This window comes from Parasteatoda tepidariorum, chromosome X2 (assembly GCF_043381705.1).
Source record: "Parasteatoda tepidariorum isolate YZ-2023 chromosome X2, CAS_Ptep_4.0, whole genome shotgun sequence".
Classification (NCBI taxonomy): domain Eukaryota; kingdom Metazoa; phylum Arthropoda; class Arachnida; order Araneae; family Theridiidae; genus Parasteatoda; species Parasteatoda tepidariorum.
In genome coordinates, this window is record NC_092215.1 from 41,415,162 (window position 1) to 41,440,472 (window position 25,311).

A 25,311-nucleotide genomic window follows, 5' to 3' on the forward strand; every position below is an offset into this window, starting at 1 on the left:
AAATAACCCATTTTCAATAGAAACAAAAAAAAAAAAACACGTTTTTTAAATACTATAGAATGGGATTTAAAAATTTATTGTTCAAACTTTCTGAATTAGTTTATGGAAATTCACGCTTTCTTATGACCATCAGCATAAAAAAGTCGTAAAAATTGTACTAAAGATACTGATACTAGAGGAATAGTTTGCAATGAAATTTGCCCTTCCAGCTGCTCCTGTTCTCAAACATGTTTAGTTATAAATTTAAATATGTTTTTCTTCACACTACAGTATTAATTTGTGATCTCTGATTTGCAAAAAGAATTTTTTAACTTCAATTGTTGCAATAATTTTTTTTCAAATGGCAGGCACTGAACTTTATTCTTCGCCTCACAAGATGCCGGAATTGTTACTAATTTTACGTTACCCAGTGGGCACCTGTGAACCAAAATCACGGAGGCGAGCAACATTACCCACGTAACACTACCACAAACCCGTTCATAGGGTGGGCCACATTCACACATCACACACAACAGAGGACAACACATAGAGAGAAACATTCATGCCCAGAGAGGGATTCGAACCAGCAGCCATTGGCTTCGCAGTCAAGCTCGCTAACCGCTCGGCCACCTGACCGGCTGCAAGAATTCTAATAATGTATATCAAGAGGATTCTTTACAAAACACCTTGTATTTACAAGTTTTTAATAAAAATAAAAATTAAAATTTATGAAACTCACAAAAGTCAAACATAATGCCAATTTATTTAAGATCTTTTTTATTACATCATTACCCGTACAATATCTAGATGTTATTATGATTTTTTAAATTTGAAGTTAATCTTATTAAAACGGGTATGGTCCTTCAGTTTCAATTATGAATGTCCGTTTGATTTGACTTAACCGAGGAATTTGATTTGGATTGGAGTGAGGATCATGTTTTCAGTCAGGAGTTCAGCTGAAGTTCTGGCAAAGACATGCCTGTCGAAGGGGAATCCCATTGGCTTCTTGTCTGGATATTTCTGATCTTTAGCACCGCAATAACTGACAGCATCATTGCAAATAGTCTTAACATTGGCTCCTTCAGGCTGTAAATAATTAAGTTAAACTTAGTTATTATAGAAAAAGTAAGTTACGTAATAATTAAATATAAATAAGTTGAAAATAAAAAGGTTGGGTTCAAATAATTGCTTACTTGGACCAAAGGTTAGGTCCAAATAAGCAATAAAAGCTAGTTATTATTGAAACATAATTAAGTGCAAATAATTGAGGATTGAGGCTATTAATTAAATAGAAATTATATATGTTAGAAACAATTAGGCACACAATGAAGGAGTAGAGAATTCAAGCAATTTTATTTTTTAATTCAAAATGCTTATATTAAATTAAATTCAAATTTAACAGTATAGATGTACGTATTATAGAGGTAGGTTGAAAATGACGAAGTCTCTTAAGATTTTAGTCATAGTGCGGAAAAGTTGTTAACTATCACTATTAAAAATAAGGGAAAATTTTATAACTTTGAACTGATATCGGCGGTCTCCACATTGAACCAAAAATTTGACTAAAAATACTGAAATCAAAAATTTTTGTATTTTTTTGTTGGCTTATGTAAGCGCTTAAAAAATACCAATACTTAACAAGAATAACTATACGAAAGCTAAGAATATAACATCTTCTTCTTCTGATAGATCAACGTAAGCGAATGTTGGCTTAAGCCAATGGAAACGGTGCACGGAGAAAAAAATTCTGGTAAAATTACCTTGCTGTATGGTAATGATATTTCTGGTAAAAAAACAAACAATAATTCTGGTAAAATTACCTTGCTGTATGGTAATGATATTTCTGGTAAAAAACAAACAATCATGTTTCTGGTAATAATGATGATTGTTTGTTTGTTTCCATTTGATAATGTTTCCGTTTTAATGGTAACGGCTTAACGAAAATTCTGGTTTTCGAAACCATAGTTCTTATTTCTACATGTTTGAAAAAAAAAAATGCAAAACTGAAAAGTAAATTAAACCGTATAAATAGTCTTCATGCCATGCTCTAAGATATCATGATTGCCAGTTTTTACTACATTTACCAAATTTTAACTCCTATTGTAAAAACATACTTTATTGTTAATTTTACTAAAATCATTACCAAAGCTCTTCGTTAGAAACTACCGACCTATTTGGTATTCCCATAGAGCCAGAAATACAGTAAATTTTACCATATTCTGGTAGATTTGACCACAGTTTTGTCTCAGTGTGGAATTGAATCTTCTGAATTAATATTTTCCGATGTCTCAATGGACTAATCCAAACGTTCATCCGCTTTAGCAACCACTATTCTTTAAGCAAAATTGAACTGAAGTTTTTAATTTTGGTTAGAATGTACCTCTACGGTCACGGACGTTAATGTGAGTTTTGTCTAGACTCTTCATTGAAAATTTCTTGCATTAGTAAACTTTTTCTGTTTAACTTATAAGAAAAATGGTTTCTTACATTATCCTCAGTGTAGTCAGTGAGCATAACAAAGAGTTCATAATCCATGCCCTTGTGTGTTCCTCTGGGTACAAGTGCGTGCTCGGGCCATCCACAGCTGCAATATTCACTGGCGTCTTCTGATCCACTTTGGCCAGCTCTGAGTTCATCGAAAGTATAAGTGTGAGCGAGGGTTACACTTGAGTCAATAGCGTTTCGACTGATCTGGTTTGCTCCTGGTGCCACTAAATAAGACAACAGTACAATAACATACCAGTACAATAACATTAAATAGAATCAGTGATAAATTGGATTTAAAAATATTATTTGTTAAAACAGGATTATAAGAACCACAAACAACAAAAAGGTCCAATTCATTGTTAATAGTTTACAAAGTGCACTGTAATCACTGCCCATTATAATTTTTAGAAAAATGATGACAAAACAGTATGAACATTAAGTGTCACAAATTAACATTTAAGCGAAAAAGAAACGAAAATACAACTGAAATCAGTTGAATCAATAGTTTGGAGAAAAGGGGTGACGAGTTTGATTGCATGATGAAACTCAGAGGTGTCTCTAATAATCATATTTCTGTTTTCTTCTGCAATTAAACAGGTTCGTATTAGTTAGATTACGATAGCATTTTTGTTTTTTTTCCCTTTAAATATTAGCTTGCGACCCTTAATATGCATTTTTTAAAATTAACTTTTGACAGGGATTCTAAAAATATGAATTAAGGGTGGTCTTTAAGGAACACCTCGTGTTACTTATCGTAAGGAGAATGAAAGAAAATTTGCTTCGCATCAGATAAACTGGAGAGTGTTTGTGGATTTGTCTGTCGTTGAATCAAAAATTATAAAAATTGTTCATTCATATTTAAGACTTAACATTCCTAATAAAAATATTAAATTTTCTGTACTGGTTATTCCAAAATCACCGCTTTTAATATAAATTCTTGGAAGTTTGTTAAAAGTGAATTAAAACAATGCTTACACATATTATCGTAAATTAATAATTAAGGGAGAAAAAAAATACAAAAATAGATCAGCGTTTGTAACAGTTTTTTTTTCAAACTTATATATTAATTTTCCACCACTTCTGGTCAAACTTTTTTCTAATTAGTACAAAATTCGATCATAAGTGAGCACTTTGAATAGTGAATTTGAATGAATTATTTTTAATTAGATTATTTGAAAATTTTCATTTATTTACTGTTGTTTTTTTACAAAAAGATCAATTCAAATTGTTTTTTATTTGCATTGTTTTTGGAATTTCTTTTTTTCCCCTAGAACTATTTGTACTACATTGTTTGTATTACACTATTTGTACTACATTTGTACAATATTGCACTATTTGTGCAACAACATTGCATTATTTGTGAATATGCCTGATTTAAAATCAATATTATTAATCATTTCGCTATTTTTACTAACACTGTTTGTGGAATTTTTTTACTGTAGCGCTGTTCATCAAGAACAAATTTGTCTCCTCTTCATCATCTTTAAATTCCACGAAAACTCTAATGGAAGCATGCTTACCTTCTCATAAATTTATATTCAATGACTTGTTTTATCGTCCTTGAATATTTTTTTTTATTTCTTTTTCAAAAACTTACGTTTAATATTAAATCGTTTTTACTTTTTTTGTTTGAATAATTTGCTATATTTGTTTAAATTCAGCATAAAACAATTTTTACTTACATTGTTCGTAGAATTTTTCCGAAGGATCTTCGTTGTTCATCAGGAACCAAATAGGTTACCCAATTTATCATATTTAGATCCAAAGAAAACTCTAACAGTAGCATGCTTCACTTCTCAAAAATTTATATACACCAGTAAATTAGTTTACAGTATTTTTGAGGAATTTTTTTTCCTTTTTCAAGAATTTCAATTTGATTTATTTTTATTTTTTAGTGTGGATAATTTTCTGTTTGTTTAAATTCAACATAAAATTAATTTCACTTATATTGTTTACGGAATTTGTGTCCAATCAATGAAGAGTCTTCGTTGTTCATCAGGAACCAATGGGTAGCAAAATTCATAAGACTTAAGCCAGAAGAAATCTTTGACAGTAGCATGTTTTCTTTCTCAAAAATTTATATTCACCAGTATATTACTTTACAGTCTTTGTTTGAGGATTTTTTTCTTCTTTTTCAAGAATTTAAGTTTAACATTAAATTATTTTTACTTAATTTTTTATTTGCTTGAATTCAGCATTAAATTATTTTTACTTAATTTCCTATTTGTTTAAATTCAGCATTAAATTATTTTTACTTAATTTCCCATTTGTTTAAATTCAGCATTAAATTATTCTTACATAATTTCCTATTTGTTTAAATTCAGCATTAAATTATTTTTACTTAATTTCCTATTTGTTTAAATTCAGCATTAAATTATTTTTACTTACATTGTTTGTGGAATTTGTCCAATTCAATGAAGAGTCTTCGCTGTTCATCAGGAACCAACAGGTTACCCAATTCATCATATTTAGGTCCCAAGAAAACTCTGACGGTGGCGTGCTTTGGTGCACCGCTTTTGTTATCAACATTGATGAGGATTGAGAAAGGTTCATGATCCAAATGGTGATAGCGTACCTATGAAATGAATTAATTAAATATGAAACGAGTTAATTTGATACTGATATTTTTTAATATGTGATGATTATCCCCTCTGCGTTTAGAATTTTGGAACATTGTAAATGTTAATTAAATACTTCGAATATATAATTAAAAAAATTTTCTGTACATTAAAATAACGTTTTATAGTTACATAATGCAAAAAAAAATAATTTTGTACTAATAATTAACTAGTATATCACAAGACTATAGCCAGATATACAGGCTGATATTCCTTAATCATCACCTTTTATATAGATTTATAATTAATAGTAAGAAAAATACCATTATTTAAATAGGTTTTGCAAATCGTTATTTAAACAATTATAAAATAAAAACTTTTGAAAAATCTAACGAATGACTAATAGGAAGGCGAGATTGAAAACATAAATATCTGCTTGATTAGTAAAAAAAACCGAGAGTTAGTGAACAAATCATTTTCCGGTTGCTGGAGGCACTTTCAGATTGTTTGAAACAATTTCAAGTATAATGCAGCATTGAAACTGGCTTAGATGCTTTTATTTTCGTCTTCCTGAATAATAATGCATCAGATTGCTATTACGTTTCTTTTTATTTATTTCTTTTCACGCTTAAATAGCAATTTTTGACGACTTAAGTGGTAAATTCCTTTTATTTTATTCTTATCGAGGATTCTAAATTTATATATACTGAGGGTGGTGATTTCGGAACACCTCGCTTATATGATGAAAAAATGTATTGATATATGATTATTGAAAAATTGTCACTTTTAAAATTTTGAGCTTTTCAAAATTTACAAATTTTGATATAACTTAGTTACTATTTACATTATACATTGTTAGATGTATATGTGGAAGTTATTTGAAAATTTCGGCTCTTTGCAAGTTTTACAATGCGCCAGGCTAATTGAAAATTTTCCAGTATTTTCTACTCAGCTGGTCAATTTTCAAACTGCTTACAGTGTGCACATACATATTTAGGCTAATTAAAAATGCGCGAAAATTCACACAACCAGCCTGATGAATTTACTTAAACTAACAGCAATAAGATTTTGTACAGATCACTACAGTGAATCAAAAAACAGAGCAATGAATGATATACATTTTTTAATTGTCCGATAAGCATTTACAAGACTTATTGCAGACAGCCTGAAATAAATCATGCTAGTTGAGCAATAAATGCTATATTTTTTATCAGCTTAAAAGTACCTAGGCTCATTGCAATACAGCTGAATTGTGTAAAAACTCTAGAGACTTTTCCAACAAGCCTGGCACATCGAAAAATTAACGCCAACGATTTGCAAAGGGTTGGATTTTCTAACTGGTGATCGAAATGGGCTACAGGTGGCGCAAAGCAGAACTCTCTATCTATGGCAACACTTAGCATGATTTCACCATTAGCGTGTGGAGAGTCATAGAAGAAGGAAGGAAGTTAGTTTCTGTCTAGATTTTCAAATAGATTAAAATCTTTTAAGTTAGGAAACTGTATGGAACAGAAAACTACATTGAACATAGATCTAAAAGAAAGCGTCATGGATATTTTAAAAATATTTGTAACAATTAAATGCGAAAAATATTAAGAAAAGGAAAAATATCGTAGTGCATTCCTATACAACTGAAAAGAGAAGGAGAGGGAAGGGAGAAGGGCCAAAGACATGGAACCGATCTTCTCCTCAGATGGCGTATTCGAGCGTTGCTATCGCCTATAACCCTACTCCACATATATCCAATTGTAAACAATCCAAGATTAATAGGCAAAAATTTTTCAGGCTTTCAAAAAATTCTTTAAATTTTTGCCACACTATCATTCATCAGTAAATTCAGATTATTAATGAATAAATAAATAGATTTCCTTACCTTGACTTTGTGGCTAGTTCCAAAGTCAATTCCATGAGAAAGATCAAGTTCCTCATTCTTCATGAATGTGGTCACAACGTTGGTTTGCTTAGCTTTGACTTCAGCGCTTACAACTTTTACACCAGCGAAGGTCAACTAGATATGGAATTAATCAAACCAATTATAAATACCATTTAAGTTGAACCAAATATTTTTAAAGAGAAAGAGATTTTATATTTTGCTTACTTGTTCCCTGGTGTATGGTTTAAGAGTGGCCTTGTACTGTTGGAAGATGTTGTCAACGAATCTGTGCCATCTGTAGAAAATAGGATCTCTGAGGGAAGTTGATGTATCGCTCATGACACCTGGATTTTCCTAAAATAAAATAATACAAATAAAACAATGTATGGTAAATTGTAAATTGGATTGCGATAAGAAATTTAATTTTTATTCCCTAGAGTTATTTTGTATATTATGTATTGTATTTAATTCATACTTCCCTTATATCCGTTGTTTAAAATTTATTAAAATGCAACTAATGGTAATTGGGATTTTATAAAATTCCAAAAATATGAAAATTTAAGACAAACTACTAACTTTAAATAATGATAAACTATTAACTAGAAAAACGATAAACTGTTCGAAACGGAAACATCTACAAAAGGGACACCAAACGGGACACCGGTGTCCCTTTTGTAGATGTTTCTGAAGCTATAATTACATGTAAATTTCTATTTTCGTATTTTTTAATTACAAAAAACGCTGTCTAATTGTTATTAAAAAAATCTGAAAATTTGTCAGAGTTATATTTGTACTAAAATGTTAAATCAAAAAAAGAATAATTAGAAAGTTTTACTTCATATTCAAAAATTTATCAATAATTGATTTTGCAGATTAAAAAAATTTCAATGATGAATAACTGTTTTTCTTAGATCTAAATAACTGAAAATGAGTGCAAATTTGAAAAATTATTGATTGGAAGTGAGCTGTGTTTGGAAGAATTTACCTTTAACCCCCCCCCCCCAAGCACCGGTGTTTCATGCTCTATTTCATAACCACACATTATTAAAATGCTAAATACAATATTTTTTACTTATTTTGACCAAAATTCATACAAAATAATGAAAAAAGTATAAAAAAATATGTTTAATAAAAATTCTACGTCGAAGGGTTAAACTGCCACGTATGTCAATTGAAATTTTCCAAGCTACCAAAACTTATGAAAGTTTAGAATAAGCTGTTAAATTGAAAACCATCGTTAACTATAAATTGTGACAGTTGTTATTTTCTAAAGTCGCAAAACTTAATTAAACGCAAAATGATAAATTGTCAACTTGATCATACGAAACTAAATTTTTTCCCAAATCAAAACTCTTATCCATCCTTTATTATTATATTATGATTAGTATCTAGACGGGTAGGTTTTTGTAATGTTTATTTATACTCACTGTGTATTTTTGAACATAATTCAGATTTTATTTTATGAACTAAATTAGAAAATATTTTAACTAATAAAAAACACTATTTAATTTTAAACTAACATTTTGATCATCGATCTAGGTTTTCCCATACAGAGAACCATAGAAGCTTTTATTTGATGAAAAAGTGCTACTTTTAATAAGGGTAGTTTAGAGTTAAAACCATTAGTTTTATCAAGAAGAAGCTTGTTTAGTAAGCAATTTATCAAATTGTTGATAATTGCATTTATAAAATGTTATTAAAGTAATTGAAATTACTAGTTTAAATATCTCTAAAACAACTAACTCTAATATATTAAGCAAACTTTTTGAGAATTGATCGATATTTATGAAGGTTCATTAAAGACTAAGCTCACAAAATTTTAAGAGTTTACTACTTACTTGGAATCTGCCATCAGGATCGTGCATTCTTGCCATCATTACGTGTCCCCAGTTATGCAAGGAACCATAGAAGCCCTTGTTTGGTGAATTAGAGCTAGCTTCAATGATGGTACCCAAAATGTTAGCACCGTTGGTCTCATCCAAAGGCAATTCATTGTTTTGGGAGTCGTGGACATGGCGAAGATCAATAGCTTCAAGGATACGTTCTCTCCATCTTTCCATATCTTGAACATCAACATCAGTAAGATCTCGAAGACTGAATCCTTGAGGTCTTGAAGCATAGTGCAAACCACTGACGAGAGATGTCAAGTGAGGAGCATAACCTTCAAGTTTTTCTTCAAAGTTGTGGAAGGGGACCATTCTGTTCAAACCGTTAGACAATCTTTCACAATCGTATCTGCAAAATATTTACAAATTAAAAATACGTCCTCAAATAAACTGTTATTTTATTTTGCACATATATACATGTTTATTTTACACATATATACATGTTATAATATTTTACACATCATTTTCAACTATATGTGTTGACACTGATTAAAACCAGATCAACTTTAAACCATAAAACAGAGCTAACTTACTACAAGCGTAATAAGGTGTTGAATTGAACCGTAGTGAAATTTAGAAGGACGATAATATGGTTCAACTTAGCTCTATATTAAGGTTGAAACAAATTTAGGCGATATTATTGTTCGATACGCTCCAATATTTCCAACAGTGTATGTATCTTTTTTTTTAATTGTGCTTCACAATGTGATTTTTTAACATTTCACAGTTAATCTTTGAGTTCCTTCTGGCATTTTAGGGTTTAAAACTGCACATTGTTGTAATTTTTGTAGAATAAATTATAACTAAGTACATTTAAATTGTAATAGTGCTAATAAGTTGTAGCTGCTATAAGTTGTAATTGTACGGCTCATTTTATTTGTAACATAATTAACCATTAAGTTGTAGTTTACTAAGTTGTAATTTTTACAGTTTTATTAAAAGTTTTTGTTTCATTTTATAACCATCAGACCTAATAACTGTTCAGACCCAATTCTTCATGTTTACGACTACTAGTGTTGAACTCCGTAACATTGTTATTTTGAACCCAATCCAGAAGACAAGGGAGCTCCTGAATCAAGCATTAAGAGAAATTTGCCTTAATGGAGGACTTTTTTGATGGAAATAACCCACATTTGTGTTACATGGAGAGGAAAACCACAAAAAACTTCCACGGCTAGCCTAATGGCAAAGGAACTCTAACCCATGATCCGTTTACCACTGAGGATATTTTACGTCAGCATTGTGGTTCAGATGCGGATTTCGTATCAACCAGTCATCACTGGGATTCGAACATGGTTTACCTCATTGGAAGGCGAACGCTCTATCCCCCGAGCAATCACGGCTCAGTTTTAAAAATTGTCTACATTTCGCAAGCAAAATTTCCGTTATTTTACATTTATAATAAATACAAATATTGTTATTACTTGGCATTTATCTGTTGATGCATGCAGTAAAAAAGCTCTCATTTCCTATCCTTGATTTACATACATTAAATTAACTAATTTAAATTGTAACTTCACTAATAAGTTGAAGCTGCAACAGGTTGTCACAGTACTGTAACGTAATTTACATTTGTAACTTAATTTACCATTAAATTATAGATTGCTGAGTTATAATTTTAAAAGTGTTTAAATTTAGTAAACAGATTTACAGTTATTTTATATTTCTAATTAATACAGATATTCTTATTACCTGGCACACATCTGTTGATGCATGTAGTAGAAAAGTTCTCCTTTCCTGTCCTTGACTTTTCCTGTCAGTTCTTCATTCCAGTTGGCTGGGTAAACAACGTGCCAGTACCAATGGTGAGCATTGATTCCAATATCTTCACGGAAATAAGCTAGTTTGTATTCAGGTTCCAGAATGTTACCAGTATCTTCAATTTCAACAACCACATCCTAAACAACAATAAAAAATTCTAAAAAAATTACCAAACAACGGAGGTCGCCATAGCAACGCATGCAATGACGACGCATCATGCGTACTATTTACTATTACCCTTGAACACAGTTGAAATGTGTGATGACGTCCAAATAAGGTGCGCACGCCATCAAGCCGAAAGAACACCCATTTTGTCAATGGGTAAAAGTAGTTTTAATTATGATATTATTTGAACAATTGTACAAGAAAGATCATTTGTATTAGCTCATACTCACTTCAGTTGGCTTATTTCTGGCTTCCTTTTGAGCCAAGTTGATTGTTTCAGCAGGAATGAATCTGTCTGGGAAGACTTCTTGAATGGGAGGCAATGTGATTCCTTTGCAATCATCCCTGTGTACTACTGCCACAGACAAAACGTAGGTGTAAAGTCCCTCATTAACGACTTCTCTGGCTTGAGTAGCCAATTTCAAGAAATCATCGAAGTCGGCGGCAGCTGTAATTCGAAATATATGCTGTTAGCAGTAGAAAAAACTGTGAAATAAGATAATAATCTTTTGTCATTTTACTGTAATCGGAAAGACATGGTGTTCTACAATCACCACCGTTAATATAATTTTATAAGAATTTTTGCAAAAATGAAGTCGAAATTATACACATATTGGAGGCTATAAATAAATACTTATGCGGGGAGAAAATAAATATGCCATCAAAAACTGACGAAATACTATTGAGGAAAGCGAAATTACCAACATCAAAACCTGCTTATTTTCTCTTGGAGATTAAGAAGAAGTTAAAAGCCATTATCAGAAAAACCTTCAAATTTATTGAAGTAATCTGATTGTTTTTATTTTTTTTTTAATACCGCAATCAGTCATGATTCTCTAGATTATGATAACTTTTTTTTGCTTTTTCCCTTTATCGTTAACATTAATTTTCGTTCCTTACCCTGTAAAAAGATTTCGGATCAAATTATGGCAAAAAGTACCGGCACTCAGTCTGCCGGTACTTTTCAGCGTAAAATCTATTTTTACCGCAGCATGCTACGGAATAAGAAATCTGATATACCGTAATTTTTACAGTAATACTTAGCGTTAAATCACTGAATCATTCTAATAAAATAAATATTACTGTAAAAATTACGTTGTAATATTTTACGGTAAAAATTGGATTTTACTGATGATGCAACCAAAGTGCAACAAAAGCAACCAATATACTTTTAACTAAAATTTGATCCGGAATTTTTTACTGTGAAATGTGCGCGTGTTAGACTTCTTTTTTGACCAGGGTTCTAAAAATGTATATTTAGGAGGTTGTTAAGGATATGCTGTTAACCATAAAATTACTGCTGATGTTTTTAGCTAAAGAAAACGTTTTAAATATTGCTAGTAATGCAAAATGCTGTAGCTTCTAGTAACAATAAATAAATAAAATAAAAAATAGGAATGTAATGCTTGATATTTCTGCTGACTTCACTTCTCCGCACAAGTCATTGGAATTTAAGATAGAATCTAAATCGAGTATGTTGATTATTGACAAGTATTTTAATTTATTTGAAATTGTCACAGTTTTATTACATATTTAACATTTTATTGGATGTTATTTTATTCAAATATACATTATTAAAGCAATCATGAATTTATTACTAAAGTCATATAATAAAAATTTGTTTTATGTAATAAAAATACTTTACATAAGAGTTAAATTTAAAATTTTCTTTCATGTATTATAAATTGGAAAATTATTATTTAAATTTAAAGAGGATATCATTAAAGTACTTTATTCATTTTCTGAAATTTGCAACATTTGCTGTACTAAAATTTGTAATAAAAATATCTAAAACATGCTTATGTTATCAATAACAAGTAAACATTATCAATATCTAACTTAAATGAAATCATGGGACAAATTTATACTTGTTTATCAAAAGTGTGACTCAGTCAACACAAGAATTATACAGATTTGAACAAAGAGTTTTTCTTCCATATCATAGTAGCATATTTAAAAGTTACTCTTCCAAGAAGTTATACCAACAAAAAAAACTATTTAAATACTTATTAGAATACCACTTGCTTTGAATTATGAACTTTATTTTTACTTTTTGATATCTGAATTGCATAACACTTTAAATGAATGTAATGTCTGTGGTAATATGAATCTTTCACGCTTTTCATAAATTTTTTTATGTATGCAAATTTCAAAATGTATTGAAATATTCGAGCTGAATTGAAATATTTTATAAAAAATTAAACTTTAAATATTAAAGTTTAAAACTATAAATCATGTATTTAAACTAACTTGCCATTTTTAAATATAATTTTGGAATGTATGTTAATTTTTTAAAACATTTTTTCGTTTAATTGTATATGTGATTTCCTAAATTCTTATTCAAGATGAAAAACATTCTGGTAAAATTATGGTATAGTATGGCAATGACATTTCTGGTTTAAAAAAACACATAATTATGGTTTATGAAACTAAAGTATATGATGCTTAAACCATTTATTTGGTAATTTTTCCATTCATCTGGTAACGGTTTTCCGGAAATTTCGGTTTTCAAAATTCGGTTTCAAACTACGTGTATATATATAAACTAAAATTTATTGCTCTTTAATTTTTTTTAATTAATTAACTGCATAAAATGAACCAATTAAAAAAACGCATCTTAAGTATTCTTTGTTGTAATTATTTTTTTTTGGATTGATTGATTTTTAAAAATATAATCAAGCATCATTAAAAGAAAAGAGAGTATAGAGAGCAAAATGACAAACATCTACTGAAGTTTAAATAATTTTTAATGAAAATGCGTGATGTTGTAATTTAAAAAATATGCTTAGAGACAGTGTTAAAACTAAATTTTATTTTGAAAAATAAATATAAAATATTCTAAAGCAGAATGGCTGTCTTAAAAATGAAAATCGGAATCCGTTAGATCATTTAATGTTTCAACGATATGAAGTAGCTTGAACTTTTTAAAAAATAAATATTCAATACTTAAATTTAGATAATTAATATTTAGGTCGGAAATATTATCAAATATTAGGAGAGTAATAAGAACTTTTTCAGTAGTTAAGATTTAATATGTATTTCTAAAGAAAATACGAGTTTTTTAATATTTATTTTTATATTTAGATTTTCAAACGGAATTTAAAAACAGGCTCACCAAAATTCTTTCAAATTTATTCTAGAAAACTAATAAAAATAAAATTTTGAATAAAAATTATTTATATTAATAAAGTAAAATAGTTTACCAAATGAAATTTCAAAAAACGCGATTGGAAAAAATGATTTTTCTCAATTGGTTGATTTTTAAAATTGAAATCAAGCATCTATAGAGAGTAAAATGACAAGCGTTTATCGCACTTTAGAACTATTTTAATTGAAAATATGCAAAGTAGTAATTTAAAAAAATATGCAGATTTAGTGTTATATAACTAAATTTTTGTATTTCAAAATGAATACGAAATTTTAAACTGCTTAAAAGAAGTCTTTAAATGGAATCTGGCATGATTAGATCATTTAATTTTTCAACGTTATGAAGTAATTTGAACTTTCAGCAAAAAATAAAAATTTAATATTTTAAAGTCAGATAATCAATATTTATGTCGGAAATATTATTAAACATTACGTTATTATAAAAATTTTGCATTACATTATTACAAAAATTACGATGCATTATTATAAAAAAAAAATTTAATTTCAAGATTTAATACATATTTAAAAGAAAAATACAGGTATTTTACTATTTATTTCTGTATTTAAATTTTTAAACAGAATGTAAAATTAGGCTCAATGCTAACGCAGAATTCGCTCAAATTTATCATATATCACTAATAAAAATAAAATTTTGAATAAAAAATCTTTATAATAATAAAATAAAATAATTTACCAAATAAGATCTCAAAAAGCTTAGTGGCTTCCTTCAGGTGTTTCTCATGAAAGCATGAGAAAAGGCTACCTCTGGGCAAAACTCCAACTCCCAGAAGTCTTGGATCCCTTTGGTCTGGAGGCAATTGCTGTCTTGTGACAGAGGTCAACTTCTCAAAAAGAGGCAATAATTTGTCCAGCTTTTCTTTGATAGACATCTTGAGTTTTGAGTCAGGGAATAGCCCAGTAGAAACACACTTGCAAGCTTCTTGGGGACTGCCTCCTGCCTCCAAAATAACTGAGGTTTTATACTAGCCCATGACTCGGCATCATATTGTCTTCTTAGAAGTATTTTCATGTTCATCTTCTTCTTAGTTGAAAGTTATGATCGAAAATAGATTTTTCTTTAAACATATTCTAAGTTTATCTATTATAGATCGAGACAAGGTGCGGCCGGAAATCCGATGTTCGATTTGTGTGGTGTTGATGATCGGGATATTTTTTTGAGCTGAAATGATTCTGGAGACATACGTTTTTGATTTCTTTTTGTTATAGCGTTTTATATTCAATATATCTAAAAATTAGCAAAAATATATTTTAATTGCATTTAAAGATTTAGGAAATATAAATGATATTATTTCGTTATTTGCAATCTTAATAAAATTGTAAATTAAATCAAGTTCTGTTAAAATTGCACCTCGATTTCAAATAAACTAAATTTAAAAAGAACGTCAAACTTTAAAAATAAGATGATTAGTTCGTACCATATTAAAGTTAAAGCAAATTTAAAAGATGTAATTTAGGTCTGCTGAAGGGTTCTTTCTGCGTCTGGGGGAGGAAAGTATGAAAGGGAATCACTGATCGTAGAAATAAAATACGAGCGCGAAACAATTTTATCATCCCACTGTATTTCTTAGCTTCGTTTGACTCTTAACCCACCGTAGTTAGGGATAATAGGAGGGCAATCAGAAGAGTTTGTGCGCGCTTTTGCTTAAATCTAAAAGTGCGGGAAATCTTCGGTTGTTTCATAAGATTTAGCATTAAAAAAAAAGAGCATTCTACCTACCGATTTTTTATAAATGACCTGTCTCTCTTGGGTTATAGTAATTTATACACTTTTCTGCATTCACCCACGAGTCACTTTATCATGTTGTTTCCAAATTTATCAGCACCGAATTCTAATGGAAAATAATTATGTCTTAATGTTCATAAATATCTTCTAGCTAAATACTAAAATAAATAAGTAAAAAGAATAGCTTATTCTTTTTTGCTGTTACATCAATTATCTGTTGTTATATTCATCAACGATTTCGACAAAAACATAATTTTAATTATAAAGTCGTAATTCAAAAAGTAATATATAGTTTCAATAACTATGAATATTACTCTCTTCAATAACTATTTGATATATTTCAAAAAAAATATTCATAATTTTCGTAAATTTCTGAAACAATTAACATTTAATTTTCTTCAAAAAGCTTTAAAAAGAAGTCTTTTAATCACATATTTATTTAAAAAGGAATTCAAAATTTTCTGAAATGTAGCTCGTCTTTGTTTTTTTAATAACTCAAAGATATAATAGATTATCACTGATACTACGCTGAATATTCTACATTTGATTCTTCATTATAAAAAATCACAGTGAATTTAAAATTTTTTCCTTTTACTGTATATTTTGTATTTCAGATTTTTTACTAAAATAAAGCACAAAATAAAAGTTTTTGGGAAAACTGAAAAAGAAATTTTTTTAATCATAAACATAATTAGTTAGCAATTAAATAAAGTTTCTGGAGCTGTTAGATAATAACCAAGTCCTTCATTAAAAGAAAATACAACCGAGATGTTATTGTGACCAAACCTTAATTATGCTAATTAATTAGTACTAATTACAAATTAAGATACGAAATCATACACAAAAACGTACTGTCTCTGAATAAGCCTAATATTTTTACAAAAATAAAAGTAATAATAATGAAAAATAAAAAGGAAGAAAAAACTGGAAAAAACGGCAGTACCCGAGAGTGAAATAGAAGATTTAAAAAAAAAAAAGCCTAGGTAAACCGTAATGATCGAGAGGAGCAATTCTGGGTAAAATGCATTTCCAGGCACTATCCAGAGTTAGTGAGGAATTCATGCCGTTAACAAGGTAATCTGCTTTCATTAGGAATATAACAAGATTCCCGGCCATCAAGATGAGCTGATGTGACAGGGGTGGTAAGAATAAGGGGTAGAAGAAATTGAATTTATGGCCAGGATTCCGAGAATGTGTGAAAATAGATAATTCATCGCAATTTTGATAATGGATAAATCTATTGTGCTCTTTTAGTCGAAAATTTTATACCAGATCTATTTTGTCCGATGCAGCAAAGTTGACAAGGTATTAAATTTATTCCCAAGATTCTAAGAAAGTGCGGCAACAGATGATTTATCATATTCTTGATAACGGAATTATTTACTATGTTTCTTCAGTCAAAATTTCAAAGCACGTCTATTTTGTCCGATGTAGCAAGTTTGTGCAGGCAACGTATTCATTTTCTGTTTCACTCCTGGCTACTGAGGGTTTCCTAATTTTGTTTTCACTTTTATTTTCCATTTTTCTTTAGAAACTTTACCTATTTTTCAGATTGCTTTTGTTTTCCTCACTCATGTTTGGAGAATCTTGCGATTGGGTGCCTATATTTGAGTTCATGAAACATTTTCTTCAATAAAAATGAAGATGGTGATAAAAATTTACATGCTAAGAGTGCTTAAAAATGAATGAGACCATGCTTAAAAATGAATGAGACCGTGCTTAAAAATGAATGAGACCATGCTTGAAAATGAATGAGACCATGCTTAAAAATGAATGAGATCATGCTTAAAAATGAATGAGACGCCAGACATGAATGACTTCGTGACGCGAATTTTTGAGCGCTAGTAACACATTATATTAAATTAAAATACTGAAAGCAGTATTAAAATAAGTTATAAGTAGGATAATAGTTGTTGATTTTAGATTGGAAAAATAGTAGTAAGAAATTAGACATAACTATCTAAAAAAATCAATGCAGTAAATTTGTTTTTACTGCTAATCTTAAACTTTTAAGGATGTCAAACAATTCCGTCTGCAATTGAAATTTCAACAAGACTAAATTCAGCATGATTTCAGACTGGTTTTAAAATTTTCTGTTTTTAGTGTTTGCTATTTAACATATTTATGATATAACAATATTTTGTGAATTGGACTAAAGTTGAGAAATAATAACGTTGAAAAAATTTGATTAAAAAGTTGTTAATATTAAGTACCATTATTATGTATCATTATTATTATCAACATTTAAAAGGGCAACCTTAATAAAATTAGAGGGAGAGAATAAGTTTGAACGTCAAAATAAAACAGTAATTTCAGAATTTTTTGTCCATTTAAAAAACATCAGAACCTGTTGTATTTTTTGCGTTGCACATATGTACATTTACTTTTCATTCGACGAATAAATAATAAACAATTTGAAAATAATCAATAATTTATCTTCCTTTTTTTTGAAAAAATATTATGCTAAGTAAATATTCAGCTGTTTTGCATCGAATAACTTTAAAGCAGTAGAATAATTTTAATTTCTTAAGTTTAATTATCAACAATTATATACTTTCTACTATTAAGAACTTGACAATAGTTTAAAAACGAGCATTTAATTTAATGGAAAACATAAATTAAAATACTAAAAAAAATATATTAGTATATTATTGAAAAAATAATCTACCTAGCATCTTAAAAAATAATATTTTGAATAATGAGAAACTACCTTTACAAAAATTGAAAGTATTTTTGAGATTTATATGAGGTTGTTTTGAGGTTTATTCGAAGTTGTTTTCAAAAACAACTTTAAAAGATCAACTTCCCAAGGTGTATAATCAAGGTGTATGAAGCTGTTTTATTTACACTTGAGGTTGTTTTGAGATTGATAAAAATCTACTTCTTTGGAGCAACCAGCTTTGGAAGGTTGTTTTTGAGGTGTACGGATTATTTATTCTACACTTCAAGCAAATACGTATATTTGAGGAATGAATAACTTCATCCGATCTAGACTAAAATTGTTTCTGAGTTATATTATTGATTTTGTGAAGTGTAAATGAGGTTGAAATTGCGGTTTATTAATGAGGTTATTGTTGATGCAAATTTTGGTATTTTTTTACGTCCGACAACCTAAAAAATACTTAATTTTTTAGAAAGAGTATAATTAAAGAGTTGGTAAAATAGTTCTATAAAGCACACGCTGCCAGGTAATTAAAAAGAAAAATTAAGATTCAAACATTCAAGACGATATATTACACTCTGCGAAATTTAAGACTTTTTTAAATGTTTGCTGCTTATTTGGCTGCTCTATTCTCTTTATAGTGATATGAAATATTAAAATATGATTTCGCACAATCATCGTTGATATTACAATTTTAATCAAGAAGATACAACCGGCACCTTTTACGAAACTTTTATCTTCATTTAAGTTGTAATTGCTTTATACGAGTAAATACAAAACACACATGGAAGAAATTGATAATTATATTACTCCAAATTAATGCATATGTAAGTATATTACTAAAATTGCACCAATTATTCAATGAAACTACTAAAATAAAATTAGAAAAAGCAGATTTATAACAACATTCTATCAGAGACATGGTTTTCGAAATCTCAACATCCGTTGAATATAACGTTTTATTCAAATCTCTTTGCTAAATCACGAATGAATTTTCAGTCGACTTAAAAAAAGAAACATCGTATTTCTTAATTAAAAAGAAAAAAGAATAACACTCGGCTGTCAGCGAATAAAATATGAATGAAATTTTAAGCTGCGCGTGAGTAAGTCACGTTTCTCGTAAGTTAACACATTTAAATATTAATCGCCCCATTTTAATATTTATACATAGTTACCAAATGATTTTTTAAAAAATAATTTATTTTAATTTTTCTCGTCTTCTACTGAATAAAAAGTGGTGAAACTTTAGATTTTGCAATAGAAAAATACATAGTATAAGACATAGGACATAGACATAGAAAATACATAGACATGGTATAAAAAATTTAGACCTCATAATTTAAAATTTTATCTATAATTAAATTAAATAATAAAAAACAGAAAGGAATTATTAAAAATTAAATTATTGTTTGCATGATATTATTTTTGGATAAATGGGTTTCATGAGTGGCACTGTGGGCCAGAGGATCATGATCTTTGGCCAAAGGTCAAAAATTAAATTTTCAACTAAAATATGTGTAGGCAGTTTTAATATAGCCCAAATTAAGTATTCATAATCATTCCAAGCATTATAATTTACTTTTTGAACCGACAAGAGTACAATGTAATGAAAAATATGTTAAAATTTTTTTTTTAAATTTAACTTTTAAATTTTTTTTCTAAATTTAACTTTTAAATTCTTATTTCAGAAATATATATATATATATAGGAATTTNTAAAAAGTGTCATTTTGTTGAAAAAATATCCATATCGTTCAAAACATGTACATGGAAAGAGTTTTAAAAAAGTTTGATTAGTTCAAAACAGGCTTATGTATCGGAATATGCATAACTTTCATAAAGAAGGACACTTTGCGAATGCATCATAAATTTATACAAAGCAATATTTGTTTGAAACATGTTTCATATAAAAAGTGTCATTTTGTTGAAAAAATATCCATATCGTTCAAAACATGTACATGGAAAGAGTTTTAAAAAAGTTTGATTAGTTCAAAACAGGCTTATGTATCGGAATATGCATAACTTTCATAAAGAAGGACACTTTGCGAATGCATCATAAATTTATACAAAGCAATATTTGTTTGAAACATGTTTCATATAAAAAGTGTCATTTTGTTGAAAAAATATCCATATCGTTCAAAACATGTACATGGAAAGAGTTTTAAAAAAGTTTGATTAGTTCAAAACAGGCTTATGTATCGGAATATGCATAACTTTCATAAAGAAGGACACTTTGCGAATGCATCATAAATTTATACAAAGCAATATTTGTTTGAAACATGTTTCATATAAAAAGTGTCATTTTGTTGAAAAAATATCCATATCGTTCAAAACATGTACATGGAAAGAGTTTTAAAAAAGTTTGATTAGTTCAAAACAGGCTTATGTATCGGAATATGCATAACTTTCATAAAGAAGGACACTTTGCGAATGCATCATAAATTTATACAAAGCAATATTTGTTTGAAACATGTTTCATATAAAAAGTGTCATTTTGTTGAAAAAATATCCATATCGTTCAAAACATGTACATGGAAAGAGTTTTAAAAAAGTTTGATTAGTTCAAAACAGGCTTATGTATCGGAATATGCATAACTTTCATAAAGAAGGACACTTTGCGAATGCATCATAAATTTATACAAAGCAATATTTGTTTGAAACATGTTTCATATAAAAAGTGTCATTTTGTTGAAAAAATATCCATATCGTTCAAAACATGTACATGGAAAGAGTTTTAAAAAAGTTTGATTAGTTCAAAACAGGCTTATGTATCGGAATATGCATAACTTTCATAAAGAAGGACACTTTGCGAATGCATCATAAATTTATACAAAGCAATATTTGTTTGAAACATGTTTCATATAAAAAGTGTCATTTTGTTGAAAAAATATCCATATCGTTCAAAACATGTACATGGAAAGAGTTTTAAAAAAGTTTGATTAGTTCAAAACAGGCTTATGTATCGGAATATGCATAACTTTCATAAAGAAGGACACTTTGCGAATGCATCATAAATTTATACAAAGCAATATTTGTTTGAAACATGTTTCATATAAAAAGTGTCATTTTGTTGAAAAAATATCCATATCGTTCAAAACATGCATATGGAAAGTGTTTTAAAAAAGTTTGATTAGTTCAAAACAGCCTTATGTATCGGAATATGCACAACTTTCTTAAGGAAGGACACTTTGCGAAAGTTTCATAAATTTATACAAAGAAATAATCATTTTAAACATGTCTTATATTTAAAAGTGAGCGTAATTTTGCTAAAAAAATACCCATATCTCTCAAGAAATACTTATGAAATTTCTTTTTAAATGGTTTGATTAGTTTTAATTGGCTAGTGTAACGAACCATACACAACTTAAAAAATAGGACATTTTGAGAATGTATTATAAATGTATACAAAGCATTAATTATTTGAAACATATTTTATATTTAAAAGTGAACTCATTTTTTTAGAAAATACTAATGTTTCTCAAGAAATACTTGGAATTAGATTAGTCCTTAACAGGCTAATGTCTCGGCATTTGCATACATAACATAAGTGAGGACACATTACGAATGTGTTATAAATGTATGCAAAGCAATAGATATTTGAAACATGCTTTATTGAACAACAAACTGTAGGCAATAGCCCATTGTACATCTCTAGTGCATTGTTAATAAAGTACCAACCTACCAATTTCTATTGAATTTCGTTACCTAAACTAAAAAAAAGAGTGAAGAATCAAGTTTATTTGGTATTATTATATTTTAAGAAAATGCCAAACAGGAGAGCTAGTCTTTAAATGTCGCTGGATTGGACAATTGCTTTCCGGTGTAGAATTATCAAGTTAATTTAAAAAGTGTCTCTTGTTAAGTCACGTCATTTAGTCACGTTTTCATCTATGAAATTTGACATTCTGCTCCCATTATTAAAAAAGTGACCCTTCAAAAAGTTACCCTCTCCAGTCACATTTATATCGTACGATTTCAGGTTTTATATTGCGAGTTACTGAAACCAATTTCTCAGTTATTTGTCGTAAAACTATAATTTAGCCGCGTTTCTTTCGATGAAGTTTGGCATTGTACTGCTTTTTTTTCTTAATTAAATTTACAATTAAAATGCTAAGAATATAGTGATATTTTAATGAATAACACTCTTAGATAGAATGCTTGTCTAAACAATCGGTTATACGGCTTAATTTTGTGAAATTAAGTTCTAAATTACTTTTCATAGCATAAAAATGTTAAACACGTTTCCCTTTATATACATGTAACTTAACACTTGTTTGCACTCTTAGACAATGAGTGATTCTCACGAAATATGACAATTTAAGCTCCAAGATCTAATACTATACTACTAAAAGAACTTTTTTTTTAAATTTTAATAAGTAGCATTGCTGTTAGCATTTTAAAATGAACTAGTACTAGCACTGACTTTTTTGTATACTTAAAAAAATTTAATTGAATTTCAAAATGTCATTTCCCTGGTATGTCACAAACAATATTTCCAATAATATGACTAGCTTCAAAACTTCCCATAAATTTTTCAATATCTAATTTTTTTTATCTCAACCGTTGTAAGCTTTTCTAGAATATACGCAGAGGGTGTTATTAACAAAAACTTTGTTGAAAATAATTTTTTCTGTCAATAATTTGTTTGTCGTATGAAAATCAGTCATTTTCCTGGCTACTTTTATTTAGTGATTTATAACCAAAATAGATAGTGCCATCAATCAATATCTTATGCTAATAGATTGATTAGAATACCATCCTGTCTAAACACGTCTTATTGCATGAATAAAGAATCAACTTTCTGTTTCAAAATCTATTTGAAAAATTGGTGAGTAGGTTTTTATGTTGTCATTTTCCTGTCTTCTTGAAATCATTAATAAATTAAACTACATAGATTTATCTGAGTTATTTCAAGAAATCTCGTTGTTTTCTGCGGAATGTAAACATCTTAGGCCAAAATGATAAAGTAAAGTTAAACGCTATAAAATGGCAAATTGTCATTATCCTGGCTGTCATTTTTCTGGCTTATAAATGCCATGACATTGACACAGTTACCAGAAATTTTTTTAAACAGTATAATGTAAGGAAGGAAAGCAAATATTAACCTAATACCAAGTTAATGTAAGATTGTAATATGCTTGAATGTAATCAAAGTTATTTATTTATTTAATGATTGATATTTAATGATTGATTATTATACACAATTTTATTCCGTACNCAGCGGATAAAAGAATTAATTTAAGCAATTCATGGTCCATCTATTGCAAAAGCTCAAGTTGAGTTACTATTAGCTTAAAATGACTGTTTTTTAAACTTCTAAGCTAATATATCTTTTTTCCGGCATTCAAAATTTGATGAATTTCTATTTTATTTTTTTTTCTTGAGCAAATGTCAATAAACTACACTGTTGTCTGTAAGATATTAATAAATGTAACTAAATAAATATACGAAAAAAAATTTGATTATTTTCAAGACTTTAAATTTAAGGAAATTTTTTGTTTCCAAAGTATCACCTATTTATGCTCGAAAAATGTACTTCTCACCGTGTGCAACTATGCATTTTAAATTATTGACGTTGTAAATGAAAGAAATTCGGAATTAAAGCTTGTTCGGTAAATTTTAGCTATATCTATACCTGCTCATTGAGTCACGGTGGGTCAGAGGATAGAACGTTCGCCTTCCAATGAATGGACACTGACTCGAATCCCAGCTTTTGCTGGTTGATACGAATTCTGCTTCCAATTCTTACCGATCTTAGTGTTGATTTAAAATATTCTCAGTGGTAGAGATGAATCATGGGTTAGAATCCTCTTGCTGTCGGTCTAACCTTGGAAAGTTTTCGTAGTTTTTCTTTCGAGGTAACGCATATGAAGGTTAGTTCCATTAAAAAGTCCTCCATGAGTGTTAGTTTGTCCTAATGCTTGATCCAGGATTTCGCTTATTTCGTTTGGGTTGGGTTCAATATTACAAAGCTACGAAGTTGAACCTTCTTAATCGTAAACTCAAAAATGACCCTTTTTAAAATAAATAATTTAAGTGCATTTTTCTTTTTAATATTTCTTTTTACAGTTCAAGGAAAAGCATAACACAATTTCAAAGAAATGACACTTTGATGAAGATCTATATAATTTTATTCTTTATAACCTTACAGATAACAATTTTTATCTTATTTTTCTAAAAATTGCAGTTCAAGTAAAAAATGGATGACATTATTTTAAAGTTTAAAACTCATAGATGATAGTAACTTATTAAAACAATGGGCTTTGTGATGGAAATAAGTGAATTAGTAAATGAATTGTCTCTTATAAAATTAATAATTTTGCCAGGTTTTTTTTTATCAAAAAAGATGCAGCTGATTTTTGCTGCGTTTTTTTTATTAAAAAAACCCAGCATTTTTTTTAACAGTCTTTGTAAATTTTTTTACTTGAATATTTATATTGCACAACGCATTATTTTAAAGCTAGCCATTAACAGAAAATATCTACGTCTTACAAGTACAGGTTTATTGGAGCAAATATGTTAAATCACTACGAAAGTATAAAATTTAGTGTCTACAAATATTGAGTTACTACTTCCATTTTTTATGAAAAGCTCAAAGTACGTGGCAACATTTAAACGGCTGACTATAGTAGACATTTTTTATGTTCTAAAAGTAATTGTTTTCTGAGCTAATTCATTTATTTAATTTCTAATTGTCTATAAATCAAAAGTTCAAAAATTTAGCCAGGTTCTGTAAAATTTGACAGTTTTCGCCATTTTTTTTTAAAAAAATTACAGATAAAACGCATATCTGAGACATTTAGAAAGATTTTGATTTTAGACAGCAACCAAAAAATAATGTCCTAAGACCATTTATTTTTTGGCCCTATTTTCTGTGAAAAGTTATAGCTCAAATGCAAGGTGAAAGATAATGTTTTTTATTATGACTCTCTTAAAAACAGCTGTGTCTTAAAAGTGTTTGTGTCATGGGATAAAGATTTAAAATTAGTTTCGGTAGTAATCATAGTTCGTAGTTATAAAATTAAATCATTTATATACTGTCCCTTATAA

At 28.6% G+C, this 25,311-nt stretch overlaps 1 protein-coding gene across 1 annotated transcript in view; it reads right to left on the bottom strand.

The window, feature by feature from the left end:
• Positions 1-723: 723 nt before the first annotated feature.
• Positions 724-25,311, bottom strand: part of LOC107440513 (uncharacterized) — a gene marked incomplete at its 5' end in the record, with an annotated part of 37,538 nt that continues 12,950 nt past the window's right edge. The window contains 9 exon segments of the mRNA XM_043047662.2: positions 724-1,065; positions 2,467-2,690; positions 4,855-5,041; positions 6,898-7,032; positions 7,123-7,251; positions 8,736-9,132; positions 10,476-10,681; positions 10,940-11,157; positions 14,551-14,839. Of these exon segments, the coding sequence (XP_042903596.2) occupies positions 877-1,065; positions 2,467-2,690; positions 4,855-5,041; positions 6,898-7,032; positions 7,123-7,251; positions 8,736-9,132; positions 10,476-10,681; positions 10,940-11,157; positions 14,551-14,839 (1,974 nt within the window).